Here is a 14,876-nt window from a genome sequence, read left to right on the forward strand (position 1 = left end):
ACATGTCTGTAATTTTGTTAATTATGTATGAATTATGTGCATATAGGCCATAGTAATCATGACTCATAAACCCTGGAAATTCCTGTTGATCTTGCATGGGGAATGTTGTATGAAGGCAAAGTTTGTTACTGTTGCATCAGGTAGCAAGCGCAGTGAGATTGTTTTTGCTTTGATTACAAATGTGTGTAAATGATTTAAAACATAATTGCTTATATGCTTCATGTATACATCATAAAAACGATGGTTTTCCTTAAAAGGAGTTTTTAAATGTTTGTAAAGCGAAATAATTATGCAAAGGATTTGACCATGTTCATAGCTATACCCCCCAATGCAAAGCATATACAGCATTCTTCATTTATGTCTGTTAATCTGTAGACACTGACTTGTCTAGAGGCGTTCTCCTAAACAGTTAAGCATACAACATTCAAAATTGTACCATCATTTCTTATGGTATGAGTTGTGCTCATCAGATTTGTATCAGGTGATGCAGAAAATGTTTGTCAGTAGCATAATTCTGTCGAGTTTAGATGGATTTTCAAATAACTTAATTACCATAAGCAATCATCATTATTAGGCCAAGTCTTGCACACAAGAACCAGGGCTGAGGTCAAGGTAACAATTTCAAGTTCAATGTGAAATTAAGGAAATGTGTAATTAACACTTTATCTGCAGCATAACTTTGACCAGCATGGATGGATTCAAATTACTGGACAGAGATCGGAGATAAATGTCACAGTTCACGGTCAAAGGTCACATTGGTATTTTCATCAGAAGGGTTGGATTTTTAGCTCACCTGACCTTTCTGACCGGTCTTTGTCCGTCGTCTGTCCGTCCGTTAACATTTGCTTGTAAACACTCTAGAGGCCACATTTGTTGTCCCATCTTCATGAAACTTGGTCAGGAGCTTTGCCCCATTAAAATCTCGGCCGAGTTCAAAACAGGGTTGTGTGGGGTCAAAAACAAGGTCACAAGGTCAAAAAAAAGAAAAACCTTGTAAACACTGTAGAAGTCACATTTTATGTTCAATCTTCATGTAACTTTGTCAAAATGTTTGTCTTAATGATTTCTTGATTGAGTTCAAAAGTGGTTCAGGTCTGTTGAAAAACATGGCCGCCAGTGGGTGTGGCAGTTTTCCTTATTTGGCTATAGAGAAACCTTGTAAACACTGTAGAAGTCACAATTTTTGCCCAATCATCATGAAAGGTGGTCAAAACATTGATTTAATTGATTTCCCGGACCAGTTCGAAAATGGTCCAGATTGGTGAAAAAACATGGCCGCCACTGGGCGGGGCATTTTTCTCTATATGTATATAGTGGCAGTTTTCCCTATTTGGCTATAGAGAAACCTTGTAAACACTCTAGAAGTCACAATTTTTGTCCAATCATCATGAAAGTTGGTCAAAACATTGGTTTTATTAATATCTCGGACGAGTTCGAAAATGGTCCAGATCGGTGAAAAAACATGGCCGCCAGTGGGCGGGGCATTTTTCTTTATATGTATATAGTGGCAGTTTTCCCTATTTGGCTATAGAGAAACCTTGTAAACACTCTAGAAGTCACACATTTTGCACAATCATCATGAAGGTTGGTCAAAACATTGGTTTTGTTGATATCTTTGACGAGTTTGATGGTTTGGATCGGTGAAAAAACATGGCTGCCAGTGGACGGGGCATTTTTCTCTATATGTATATAGTGAAAACATGTAAACACTCTAGAAGTCACATTAAATACCTCCACAAACGAAGTTTAGGGGGGTATAATTAGAAGTGAACTTGTCGGTCGGTCTGTCTGTCTGTCGGTCCGGTCCCTATTAAGAACAGAACAGAACAGAACAGAATAGTTTATTTTTGACTTAAGCATGTGAAGCTCATCGTCATTAACATACATATAGATAACAGCATGCGTTGAAGTACACACAAAAACACACATCATTTTAAAGAATAAATAATCTAAATAAACACGAAATAAACATATTTTGTGAACATATATCGTGAGAATGGTACATGTATTGGTTTAATACACAGTGGTCACACAATGTTATGCATATAGGTTTACAAATATAGGTATAATTACATATTTCTGACCTTATTTTTTTGTAAAAAATGTATTTCTATTTAACACTACATATATATGACATTTTCTCTTATTTTAAAGCATGTTAAACAATACATGGCTAGCTTTCTTAATACAGTTTTGTTTGAGCTATTAAGTAGTTTAATAAACTTGAACATATTTGGTCGGATTCTATAATATTTCGGAATTAATGCATTCCTAACATCATTATAATAAGGACATTAAAGAACAAAGTGAAATTCATCCTCGATGTCATTTATGTTACATAATATACATTTGCGTTGATCTCTGTCAATATTCTGGTGTCTGCCAGTTTCTATGAATAATTTGTTAGAGGACAAACGTAATTTTGCAATAATGTTCCTATGTTTTTTGTTGTCAACAATATCAAGATATTGAGATTATTAAGTATCCGCTCTCTAATTCAAGTAGTTTTCATCCGATCTTCACCAAACTTGGTCAGAAGTTGTATCTACATGATTTCTAGGCCAATTTAGAACATGGGCCTTTCCGGGTCAAAAACTAGGTCACGAGGTCATTTAGTGCGTTTTAAACATTCAGCATGTTGTCCGCTCTCTAATTTTGTAGTTCTCATCCAATCTTCACCAAACTTGGTCAGAAGTTGTATCTAGATGATCTTAAGGCCAAGTTCAAACATGGGCCTTTCCGGGTCAAAAACTAGGTCACGGAGTCACTAAGGGCGTTTTAAACATTCAGCATGTTGTCTGCTCTCTAAATCAAGTAGTTTTCATTCAATCTTCACCAAACTTGGTCAGAAGTTGTATATAGATGATCTTAAGTCCAAGTTCGAACATGGGCCTTGCCGGGTCAAAAACTAGGTCACTGGGTCATTTAGTGCGTTTTTAACATTCAGCATGGTGTCCTCTCTCTTATTCAAGTAGTTTTCATCAGATCTTCACCAAACTTGGTCAGAAGTTTTATCGAGATGATCTGAAGGCCAAGTTCGAACATGGGCCATGCCAGCTCAAAAACTAGGTCACAGGGTCACTTAGTACGTTTTACACATTGAGCATGGTGTCCGCTCTCTATTTCAAGTAAATTAAATCCAATCTTCACCACACTAGGTCAGAAGTTGTAACTAAATGATGTGTAGGTCAAGTTTGAACATGGGCCATGCCCGGTCAAAAACTAGGTCACGGGGTCACTTAGTGTGTTTTAGACCTCACCATGTTGTCCGCTGTCTAATTCAAGTAGTTTTTATCCAATCTTCACCAAAATTGGTCAGAAGTTGTATCTTGATAATGTCTAGGGCAAGTTTGAATATGGGTCATGCCGGGTCAAAAACAAGGTCATGGGGTCACTTCGTGCGTTTTAAACATCACAATGTTGTCCGCTCTCTAATTCAAGTAGTTTTCATCCAATCTTCACCAAACTTGGTCAGAAGTTGTATCTAGATGATGTCTAGGTCAAGTTTGAATATGGGTCATGCCGGGTCAAAAACTAGGTCACGGGGTATCTTAGTGCGTTTTAAACCTCACTATGTTGTCCGCTCTCTAATTCAAGTAGTTTTCATCCAATCCTCACCAAACTTGGTCACAAGTTTTTTCGAAATGATCTCTATGACACGTTTAAACATGGGCCATTCCGGGCCTAAAACTAGGTCACGGGGTCACTTAGTGCGTTTTTTAGCATTCAGCATGGTGTCCGCTCTCTAATTCAAGTAGTTTACATCCCATCATCACCAAACTTGGTCAGAAGTTTTATGGAGATAATCTTAAGGCCAAGTTAGAACATGGGCCTTTCTGGGTCAAAAACTAGGTCAAGGGGTCACTTAGTGCGTTTTAAAAATTGAGCATGGTGTCCGCTGTTTTTTGTGAAGACGACATGCAAAATATTATGTGTCAATGCCACATGTGGGGTTATTCGTCACATCTGTGACAAAGCTCTAGTTGACCCAATTTTCATGAAATTTGGTCAGAACATTTGTTTCTTTGATACGAGAGTTGAGTTAAAAAATGGTTTCGGTCAAACCTTGTGATCAAACACTATGGAAGTCACATTTTTATGCCCCCCTTCGAAGAAGAGGGGGTATATTGTTTTGCTCATGTCTGTCCGTATGTCTGTCCACCAGATGGTTTCCAAATGATAAGTCAAGAACGCTTAGGCCTAGAATCATGAAACTTCATAGGTACATTGCTCATGACTTGCAGATGACCCCTATTGATTTTGAGGTCACTAGGTCAAAGGTCAAGGTCACAGTGACCTGAAAAAGTAAAATGGTTTCCGGATAATAACTCAAGAACGCTTACACCTAGGATCATGAAACTTAATGGGTATATGATCATGACTCACAGATGACCCCTATTGATTTTGAGGTCACTAGGTCAAAGGTCAAGGTCACGGTGACCCGAAATAGTAAAATGGTTTCTGGATGATAACTCAAGAACGCTTATGCCTAGGATCATGAAAATTCATAGGAACATTGATCGTGACTCACAGATGACCCCCTATTGATTTTCAAGTCACTAGATCAAAGGCAAGGCCACGGTGACCCGAAACAGTAAAATGGTTTCCGGATGAAAGCTCAAGAACGCTTATGCCTAAGATCATGAAAGTTTATAGGTACATTGATCATGACTTGCATATGAACCCTATTGATTTTTAGGTCACTAGGTCAAATGTCAAGGTCAAGGTGATCCGAAATAGTAAAATGGTTTCCGGATGATAACTCAAGAACGCTTATGCTTAGGATCATGATACTTCATAGGTACATTGATAATGACTTGGAGAGACCCCTGCTGATGTTCAGGTCACTAGGTCAAAGGTCAAGGTTACGGTAACTCAACATAGAAAAATGGTTTCTGGATGAAAGCTCAAGAACGCTTACGTCTAGGATCATGAAACTTCACAGGTACATTGAGGTGACCCAAAATAGTAAAATTGTTTTAATCAAGAAAGCCTATGGCTAGGATGATGAAACTTCATAGGTACATTGATCATGACTCGCAGATGACCCCTATTGATTTTCAGGGCAAAGGTCAAGGTCACAGTGTTTCAACTTAAAAAAAATGGTTCCAGATGATAACTCAAGAAGGCCTATGCCTAGGATCATGAAACTTCATAGGTACATTGATCATGACTTGCAGATGACCCGTATTGACTCTCAGGTAACTAGGTCAAGGTCACCGCAGTTACTTGACACAGTAAAATGTTTTTTGGATGATAACTCAAGAAAGCTTACGCCTAGGATCATGAAACAATATAATGGTCAAGTTGATAGAATTTTCTTATTAAATCAATCAAACATGGAATTTATCTTGTAGATGTTTTGAACACCTTATAACTTTGTTATTCATCTGACATGTGTGCATTATAATCATTGCATCTTTTTAGCTCACCTGATTGCTCAGGTGAGCTTTTGTGACTGGTCTTTGTCTGTCGTCTGTCCGTCCGTCGGTTGAAAAACATGGCCACCAGTGGGCGGGGCAGTTTTCCTTATTTGACTATAGAGAAACCTTGTAAACACTATAGAAGTCACAATTTTTGCCCAATCATCATGAATGTGGGTGAAAACATTGGTTTTATTGATATCTCGGATGAGTTCGAAAATGGTCCAGATTGGTGAAAAAACATTGCTGCCAGTGGGCGGGGCATAATTTTTCTCTATATGAATATAGTGAAAACATGTGAACACTCTAGAAGTCACATTTTTTGCCTAATTTTCTTGAAATTCGGTCAGAACGTTTGTTTCCTTGATATGAGAGTTGAGTTCGAAAAAGGTTCCGGTTAGTTGAATAACATGGCTGCCGGGGGGAGGGGGGGCAGTTTTCCTTATTTGGCTTTAGAGAAACCTTGTAAACACTCTAGAAGTCGCAATTATTGCCCAATCATCATGAAAGTTGGTCAAAACATTGGTTTTATTGATATCTCAGACGAATTCGAAAATGGTCCAGATGGTGAAAAAAGATGGCTGCCAGTGGGCTGGGCATTTTTCTCTATATGTATATAGTGAAAACATGTGAACACTCTAGAAGTCACATTTTTTGCCCAATTTTGAGTTCGAAAATGGTTCCGGTCAGTTGAATAATATCTCTGCCGGGGGGGGGGGGGGGCAGTTTTCTTAAGTTTATATAGTAAAAAAAGCTTGTGAACACTCAAGAAGTCACATTTTTTGCCCAATCATCATGAAACTTGGTGAAAAGATTGGTTTTATATACATCACATAATTAATGCCATAATTATTGCCCTTAGATTGTCCAAATTTTCATTATATTATACAAAATCCTTGTAAACACTCTAGAGGTCACAATTTTGTTTCAGATTTTATGAATCTTGGTCATAATATTTATTTTTGTAAGCAAAGTTTGATGTTTGGTAAGGGGGGTGAACTCAAAATAAAGGCCACCAGGTCAACTCTTACAAAAACAAAATCACTCCATATGCCAGAGTTTTGGTTCAATAATGATGAAACTTTACCAGGTTGTTTGTCTGGACAATATCTAGGTTAAGTTTGATGTTTGGTAAATATTGAATGACCTGACTCCTCTCAGGTGAGTGAACTAGGGTATCTTGGCCCTCTTGTCATATAACTTGCCTTATTGATTAGCATGGATTGATGGTCACACACAAGAACCAGTTCAAGGTAACAATTCAAGGTCAAAGGTCAAATTTAGAAACAGTTTACTTGACACCTCAAGGGGAGCATAGTTGTGTACAGTACGTACCGTATTATTGTTGTGCGCGAGTTGTCTCCCTGCAAAAGTTGGACACGGAAAAATTTGCTTCTTTATACAAAATTCATTTTTATTGTAAAGCATTTCACACATTGAGACACATTTTATATAGAGATAACTGCTTATATCACAGGCAACATGTTGCAAAACATTGATTCTAAATAAAGCATTTAATTTTGTATTTTTTAAGATGTGATTAATAATAAACAAGGGCTGTTTGTAAAACATGCATGCCCCCCATATTGGCTGTCAGTTGTAGTGGAAGCCATTGTGTGAATACGTTTTTTGTCACTGTATCCTTGACCTTTGACCTAATAACCTGAAAATCAATAGGGGTCATCTGCCAGTCATGATCAATGTACCTATGAAGTTTCATGATCCTAGGCGTAAGAATTCTTGAGTTATCATCCGGAAACCATTTTACTATTTCGAGTCACTGTGACCTTGACCTTTGACCTAGTGACCTGAAAATCAATAGGGGTCATCTGCAAGTCATGATCAATGTACCTATGAAGTTTCATGACCTTAGGTTAAAGTGTTCTTGAGTTATCATCTGGAAACCATTTTACTGGGTCGAGTCACCGTGACCTTTGTACTAGTGACCTGAAAATCAATAGGAGTCATCTGCGAGTTATGATCAATGTACCTATTAAGTTTCATGATCCTAGGCGTAAGCGTTCTTGAGTTATCATCTGGAAACCATTTTCCTGTGTCGAGTCACCTTGACCTTTGACCTAGTGACCTGAAAATCAATAGGGGTCATCTGCGAGTCATGATCAATGTACCTATAAAGTTTCATGATCCTAGGCGTAAGCGTTCTTGAGTTTTCATCTGGAAACCATTTAACTGGTTCGAGCCACCGTGACCTTGACCTTTGACTTAGTGACCTGAAAATCAATAGGGGTCATCTGCGAGTCATGATCAATGTACCTATAAAGTTTCATGATCCTAGGCGTAAGCGTTCTTGAGTTTTCATCTGGAAACCATTTAACTGGTTCGAGTCACCGTGACCTTGACCTTTGACCTAATGACCTGAAAATCAATGGGGGTCATCTGCCAGTCATGATCAATGTGCCTATGAAGTTTCATGATCCTAGGCGTAAGCGTTCTTGAGTTATTATCCGGAAACCATTCGGTGGATGGACCGACATGTGCAAAACAATAAACTCCCTCTTCTTCGAAGGGGGGCATAAAAACACACACTCGTGACCTGCCAAACGAATTGCGACTATTAATAATATGTACAGTATTATTGTTGTAAGCGAGTTGTCTCCCTGCGAAAGTTGGACATGGAAAAATTTGCTTCTTTATACAAAATTCATTTTTATTGTAAAAAAATTCACATATTCAGATATTTTTTATATAAAGATATCTGCTTTTATTACAGACATGCAAAACATTGATCCCAAATATAGCATTTAATTTTTGTATTTATTTAATGTGTGATTCATAATTTAAATAAACACACTTGTGACCTGCCAAACGAATTGTGCGTTTTCCCTTAGTATATAAAGCAAAAGTCTCTGGCAATAAAACTTGCACAAATGTTACAAATAACCATTATATAAAGCAAAAGTCTCTGGCAATAAAACTTACACAAATGTTACAAATAACCATTATAGCAGGCACTATTAAATGTGCACGCATCTTTACAATGCACTATTCAGAATAATGGACCTGTGAAGATTATATACGCAAAGAAGAATCACATTTATGTGAGGTATAATATATAAAAAAATTACAACTTATGGTGTAGCATGCACAGTTGCGCACTGTTGGCTATTCTTCATCCCTATTGTGACGAGCTCTTAAATTTGTTCATGTTCATGTGTAGATTCAAAGAAAAGAAAGTGTTGTTTTTTTCGAACCATACTTTATTTGTACAACAGGAAATAGCTAAAGCCTTACAAACAATTTAATGTCAAAAATGTGTACAAATTCAGAACAGCAGCAACTATTTGAAGCAGAGCAACAACATTCATGACAGAAAAGCAACAGGTATTGTTCTCATGGGTTATCATTTCAGGTATTGTTCTCATGGGTTATCATTTCAGGTATTGTTCTCATGGGTTATCATTTGCAAAATAACAAATGAATTACAATTTCATTTATTAGTTATTTACCAGATTAAACTGTAAATGATATGAACATGTATAAAAATGTATATTTTGCACTAAATGTATAGTGAAATTAGATAATAATATAAATAATTATATAGTTAAATCTGATAAAAAAGATAATTATTGGCAAACCAACTGATTTATAGGAAATAAGTGAAACGTTGTTTCACATATTTTGGGCCTTTTATAATAAGGTGTTGTTTGGTGACAAGATCTATAATAAGAATGTTATACAAAATATGAAGCCAAAATTATTATGTTGTAAAAGTGCCTTCTGGTGGTGGAAAGCCCCCGGGGGGGGGGGGGGGGGGGGATATAACAAAATTACTAATAATGAAAGCTTTATATCATTTCGTATGACAGTATGGGAATAATGATTATGTACAAGTGATAAAAATGTGAATATAAATTCTGCACCCCACAACAAATAGTATGGTAACAGCATGATAAAAGGTTGTTGGATGAGAAATGAGTATTTTAAACAACATTATTATTTTGTTTTACAACATTTATGATATAGTTTTGTTACAGTCACAACATGATTTTTGTATTTGCTTATTCGTTATTATAGATAGATCTTTTGTTTTCTGAAAATTAAATAAATAAATAAATTTATTGGTTTACAGTCTTTGAAATTCACATTTTATAATGACTAGCCCATCTGGCTTGTTACCTTACACGTTATGTAAGTTTGAAACAACATTTACTGGCCATAAAAAATATGACAGAAAACAAAGGAGGGGAGAAGTTCCTGATTCAAGTAATCTAAAGAGTTTGGCGTATATTAATCAATTGGGTCGTGCTCTGTGAAAAGGGGGTTAAATGCATTTGTGTTAGGTTTTGTCCCAGGCTAGCCTGTGCAGTCTACACAAAAACTTTCTGCTTTTCTAATATTTTTTGTTTAAAGAGAATCTCTTCTAAGCAAAAATCCAGTTAAGATGGAAAGTGTCAGCCCTGATTAGCCTGTGCAGACTGCACAGGCTAATCTTGGACAACGATGTACGCGCATGCATTAGACCCCCTTTTCACAGAGTGTGGCTTAATTACTTCATGAAGATAAAAAAACATAAACAAAAAATGACATTCATATTAAGTCTGCATTTTTTGCCAGGCATCACTGTGAACGAAAGACAATGCATAACTAATCAGGCATTACCTTTTTGTAGAATGAATTTTGTTTTCTTACTTGTATTTAGGTATGCAAATGTTTTATGGAACAAGAATGATATTAAAAGGATATGTGTTTTAGCAGATTATCAATTTTAGTTAATTAGTGTTCAGAGTAATTAGTTATTTTATATAATTGTTTGATGAAAGGATAATTATTTGTTTTCAGTAGATTATCAATTTTAGTTCATTAGTGCTCAGAAAAAAAAAATGTTTCTAGGAATCGCAGAGCCATTAGTGGTGTTTATTTTAATTTTCATGAGTGGATGAAAAAAATTGATAACCTACAAAAACCAATAAATTCTCTGTCTCTGTTATACTTTTTCACTATCTGTGCATACCTAAAAATGTAGAATTTCTCAGGAATAATGACAGTCATGACGTCAAAATAATGGCATGTCACTAATTTTGAGTCCAACATCAATTACTATCCATTATATTTAGCATATTAATTCAGGAACCAGGAAAATGTTGTTATATAAAATAAACCAAATAATGTCATAAAATAAATGCAAGTGAGATGGGTATGTATTCACTTTTAAAAAGGCTTTGGTTCAATACGAAATTCAGTAGTGTGTCAAAGGCGCAGGGATATAGAATTAGTGTTGTCAGTACATCATTCTGTCCGTCCGTCATTCTGCCCATCTGTCACAAAAGTTTGACATTATATAACATCTGGGAGAGGCTGTCTTGTGGCTCTCATAAATACATCATTCCAGAAGGGACACATCTGTGCCAAGTGCAAGTTCAATTGAACTGTCTTTTGCTTGTCTGCTGTTCAAAATGTGTTCTGTTTATTATGACATTTAAGTAAAATGTTTAGGAATTTGGCAGTTTGAAAACTGTTTAATGTGACATTTAACATCAAAAGCTTCTTACTTGTTCCTACAAGAGAGCATTTGGGCTGAAAAGACTTGAAATAAAAATGCAGTCTATGAAAATCGTGAATTTTTGCCAGCAAGTTATATAATTAGTGCTGGAACCGAATTTTAAAGGCCTTTGCAAACAGTTTGGATCCAGATGAGAAGCCACAGAATGTGGCGTCTCATCAGGATCCAAACTGTTTGCTATTTTGATAGTATTCTTTGAAAAGAATTGAAGAAAATGCTAATTTTAGAAATTCAGCAGACAACATTTTAGCAGACGACAAATTTCCCAGCATGCAAAGGATTAAGATTCAGTTCTGTGAATCATGACTCCCAAGTGGAATCATGGAGGTTTCAATAGACATGTAAATACATGTATGCCATTAAATGTGCTCAATCTATTTGATAGAGTATTTTCATTGTTTTTTTCCCAAATAGGAATTAAAATTTCCACTTTGCTTTTTTACACATCTTTCATAGATATGTTGTTTACAAAATTTGTAAAAAGATACAAGTTATGTTCAGTAAAAGACTTACAAATACTGGGTAGAAACAATTTTGATAAACAAAAAAGCATAAAGAAATGTACATTACAACAAATCAAGATAATGTTGTGAGTATTTACAGATTTATGGCACTGATAAATGAATTGAGAACAATAACACGGTCAACAAAGAATTTACAACAGCACATTATTTAACAAACAATTTACAATAGCTAACAATTTAACAATTAACACAATTTTTTTTAATAAGCACTATATATTTTTTTTAGTTTGGGACATGAAATACATAAAAAATATAAAAATTCAAACAATGAACTTAGAACCAAGACTGTGAAATTAACTGGATAAATGTTATACCACCCTGGTAAATTCAACTGCTACATAGGAGGCCTTATGTTTAAAACATGTGATTTTATGTTGCCATTGCCCAGCAAATGGTACCCCAAATTAGTGACACCTTAATTTCAGTGAAAATAACTGGATATATGGTATAACACCCTCAAATATGCTAACTGCCACATAAGGGTTCTTTTTTTTCTAAACGTGTGACTTCATAAAAGGCCTGTTGCCATTCTTAAGCCAATAGGACCCCAAATTAGTGAGGACTTTATGCCTGCAAAATAACTGCATTAATGGTACAACACCATCATATATTCTAACCGGGGTAGGGACATTAGCCCTCTAGGACATTAGCCCCTAGGACAAAAGCCCCTAGGACAATTAAAAGCCCCTTCAAAAAAGTGCACGCTTGGACATTAGCCCCCAGGTGTTTTAAAACGTTCAAAACTTTTTTTAAGTAAGCATTTTTATTCCATTTTTTAAATTTCATATGTAAATACAAACAATATTATAGCTTGTACCACACACGTACATTTTAGTGTGTTTTTTTACAATTTCTTTACTATTTTTTTCTTTGGACTCTATTTATTTTGCAAACATTTACCTATCTGACACCATCCAGAAGTCGAAAAATTACCTTGCTGTTTAAAAAAAAAAACACCATTGATTCGATAAAAAAAAATAATATGAAATTAAATACCTAAAAATGAATGTAAAAATAGGTAGGGGCTAATGTCCTAAGGGGCAAATGTCCTAGGGGGCTCATGTCCAAAGGGGCTTATGTCCTAGGGGCAAATGTCCCAGAGGGCTTATGTCCTACACTCATTCTAACCACTACATGAAGTGTCCCTATTTCTTAAACACGTGACTTCATTAGTGGAACATTTTCCATCTCCATTTCTTTATGACCATAAAACTATTTCTATATATGGTTTAGCAACTTCATATTTTCTAACTGCTACATAGAGAGTCCATAATTTCTAAACACGTGACTTCAGATATGGCGGATGGCCATTGGTCATTTCTTCTTTGGCTTGAAGAGAGACCTTAAACGTTTCAATGGCATTTCAAAAATAGCTTTTCTTCTCACAGCATTATGAGTGTAAAAATAACCAGATATACCGTTTATCACCCTTATATATTCTCACTGCCACAAAAAGTCCCTAATATCTAAACACGTGACTTCATAAGTGGCGCATTGCCGTTTGACATTTCTTCCTTGATTGCGTGTGCCTGGTACATTTGCTTCTGCAGCGGTTGGGCCTCATGGTGAACTAGGGAGCCCTTTGAGTGAATAGAGAGGGAGTGCGTGTTCAGGACACTGTTCCTCGTACTCGATTGCGTACCTTGACCTGTCCTGCTGCCTTGTCCTAAAAAAGAAGGCACTGGAATTTTTTTAACACACTTCATGGCTGTGAACTTCATCACCCTTCGGAATTTCTCATTGAATGCGCAGTAGAGAACGAAATTCAACGACAGCTCGACCCAGACGAGGAAGTTCGCTATGTACTGTATGCTGTAGTAGACACTGGATGCCACGAACTCCGTTTCTGATTTCGAGCCACCAAAGAGAGCATATGCGATTGGACGGTCGGAGAAGGCGGATGGAATAATGCAGATGATGAAAAGAAACACGATGCTGATCAGGGTGATTGTGAGGCGCCTCTGCTCACGCTGCCAGGCCGCCTCACGGTTGTTGCGTATCTGAAGCTTCTGACGTTGCTGACCTGCCTGATGGACAGCAAACACCAGGTAGATGTTTGCACAGCTGAGAATTGCAAGAGGCAGGAAATGGATCCCAATACTGTACACCCAGTTGATCCCGAGGAATATCTTACTTGTGCGGAATTCTGTTGAGCCCAGCAACCAGCCCTTTGGCTCATGCAACATTGGTTTGAAGCACAAGAATCGAGGGATGTTGAAGACCGCTGATGACCCTATGGTGATCAGAATCTTGACCTTTGCACTGGCGCGGTCACACATATCCTTGGCCCACAGTGGGTGACGCACAAACAGGTAGCGCTCAACGGTTAACTGAACCGTGATCCAAATGCTGGATGTGGTGCAGATGTTCACCAGACCTATGAATATGTAGGCGTCGAAGAAACGCCACTCGTATGAAAACACGTCTTTTGAAAACTTCATGTAAACGAAGGAGAGTAGCAAAGCTCCAAAGTCCACGGTGGCAAGACCTGTTAAGTACGTGTATGGAGATTCTGGGAGGTCATTGTTTGTCAACACAATTAGGTTGATAATGTTTGTTAGCATGCCAAAGATGCAAACGCTTGGTCCGAGGTGATTGTAAATGAGGTCACGAAGTTGCGGGTTCATGTCAGGCACTAGCCTCGGCGCAACTGTACTAAAGTTTGATTCGTTAGAAAATATGCTGGACATGTTGAAGAAGTCTGTAACATTGGACACACTGTCTAGGTCCTCCATTGTTGATGGTTGTCAAGAGAGGTAGCTGGTTCAGTGAAGGAGGTTGAGATATGGTCAGATTCTTAGCCAGTTGGTCATGACATTGGTGACCTTAACCTGAAAATAGATGAGAAAACACAGTAATTTTATTGAGCACAATATTAATTTTGTTTGTTTGTTTGCTGTCATTAACTGAGGAAACTCATTGATATAGACAATCTTTGTTTGTTTGCTGATTTTTCTAAGTATTGCAGTCACGTCACTATGGTTAGTTAATCCATTTATGCTTTGTGTCTAGAAAAAAGGTCTTGGCAAACAGCATAGACCCAGATGAGACGCCGCATCATGCAGCGTCTCATCAGGGTCTTCGCTGTTTGCTAAAAGGAATTTCTGTACGAAATATTCTAAATATAAAAATAAATATACTAGACATCCCTAATTTTGGAAATAAATTGATCAAACTTAGACAGATGGGAGAGTCCGCTAGGCATAAATGTGTTAAACAACACAAACATTTCCTGGGTAAGCAGGTACACACAAAAGTCATACTTGTTTCATTTTGCCCAGATTTTGTTGCTTATCCTGCAGAGCATTACCTTGTTATGTTGTTAACCCTTTGCATGCTGGGAAATTTGTCGTCTGCTAAAATGTTGTCTGCTTAATTTCTAAAATTAGCATTTTCTTCAATTTTTTT

At 36.9% G+C, this 14,876-nt stretch overlaps 1 protein-coding gene across 1 annotated transcript in view; it reads right to left on the bottom strand.

Moving 5' to 3' along the window:
• Positions 1–8,620: 8,620 nt before the first annotated feature.
• LOC127844374 (FMRFamide receptor-like) overlaps positions 8,621–14,876 on the bottom strand; it is a 29,003-nt gene continuing 22,747 nt past the window's right edge. The window contains exon 2 of the mRNA XM_052374514.1: positions 8,621–14,299. Within this exon, the coding sequence (XP_052230474.1) occupies positions 12,935–14,203 (1,269 nt within the window). The 5' untranslated portion in view covers positions 14,204–14,299 and the 3' untranslated portion in view covers positions 8,621–12,934. The remainder of the gene's footprint in view (positions 14,300–14,876) is intronic.

This window comes from Dreissena polymorpha, chromosome 9, assembly GCF_020536995.1.
Source record: "Dreissena polymorpha isolate Duluth1 chromosome 9, UMN_Dpol_1.0, whole genome shotgun sequence".
In the NCBI taxonomy this organism is placed as follows: domain Eukaryota; kingdom Metazoa; phylum Mollusca; class Bivalvia; order Myida; family Dreissenidae; genus Dreissena; species Dreissena polymorpha.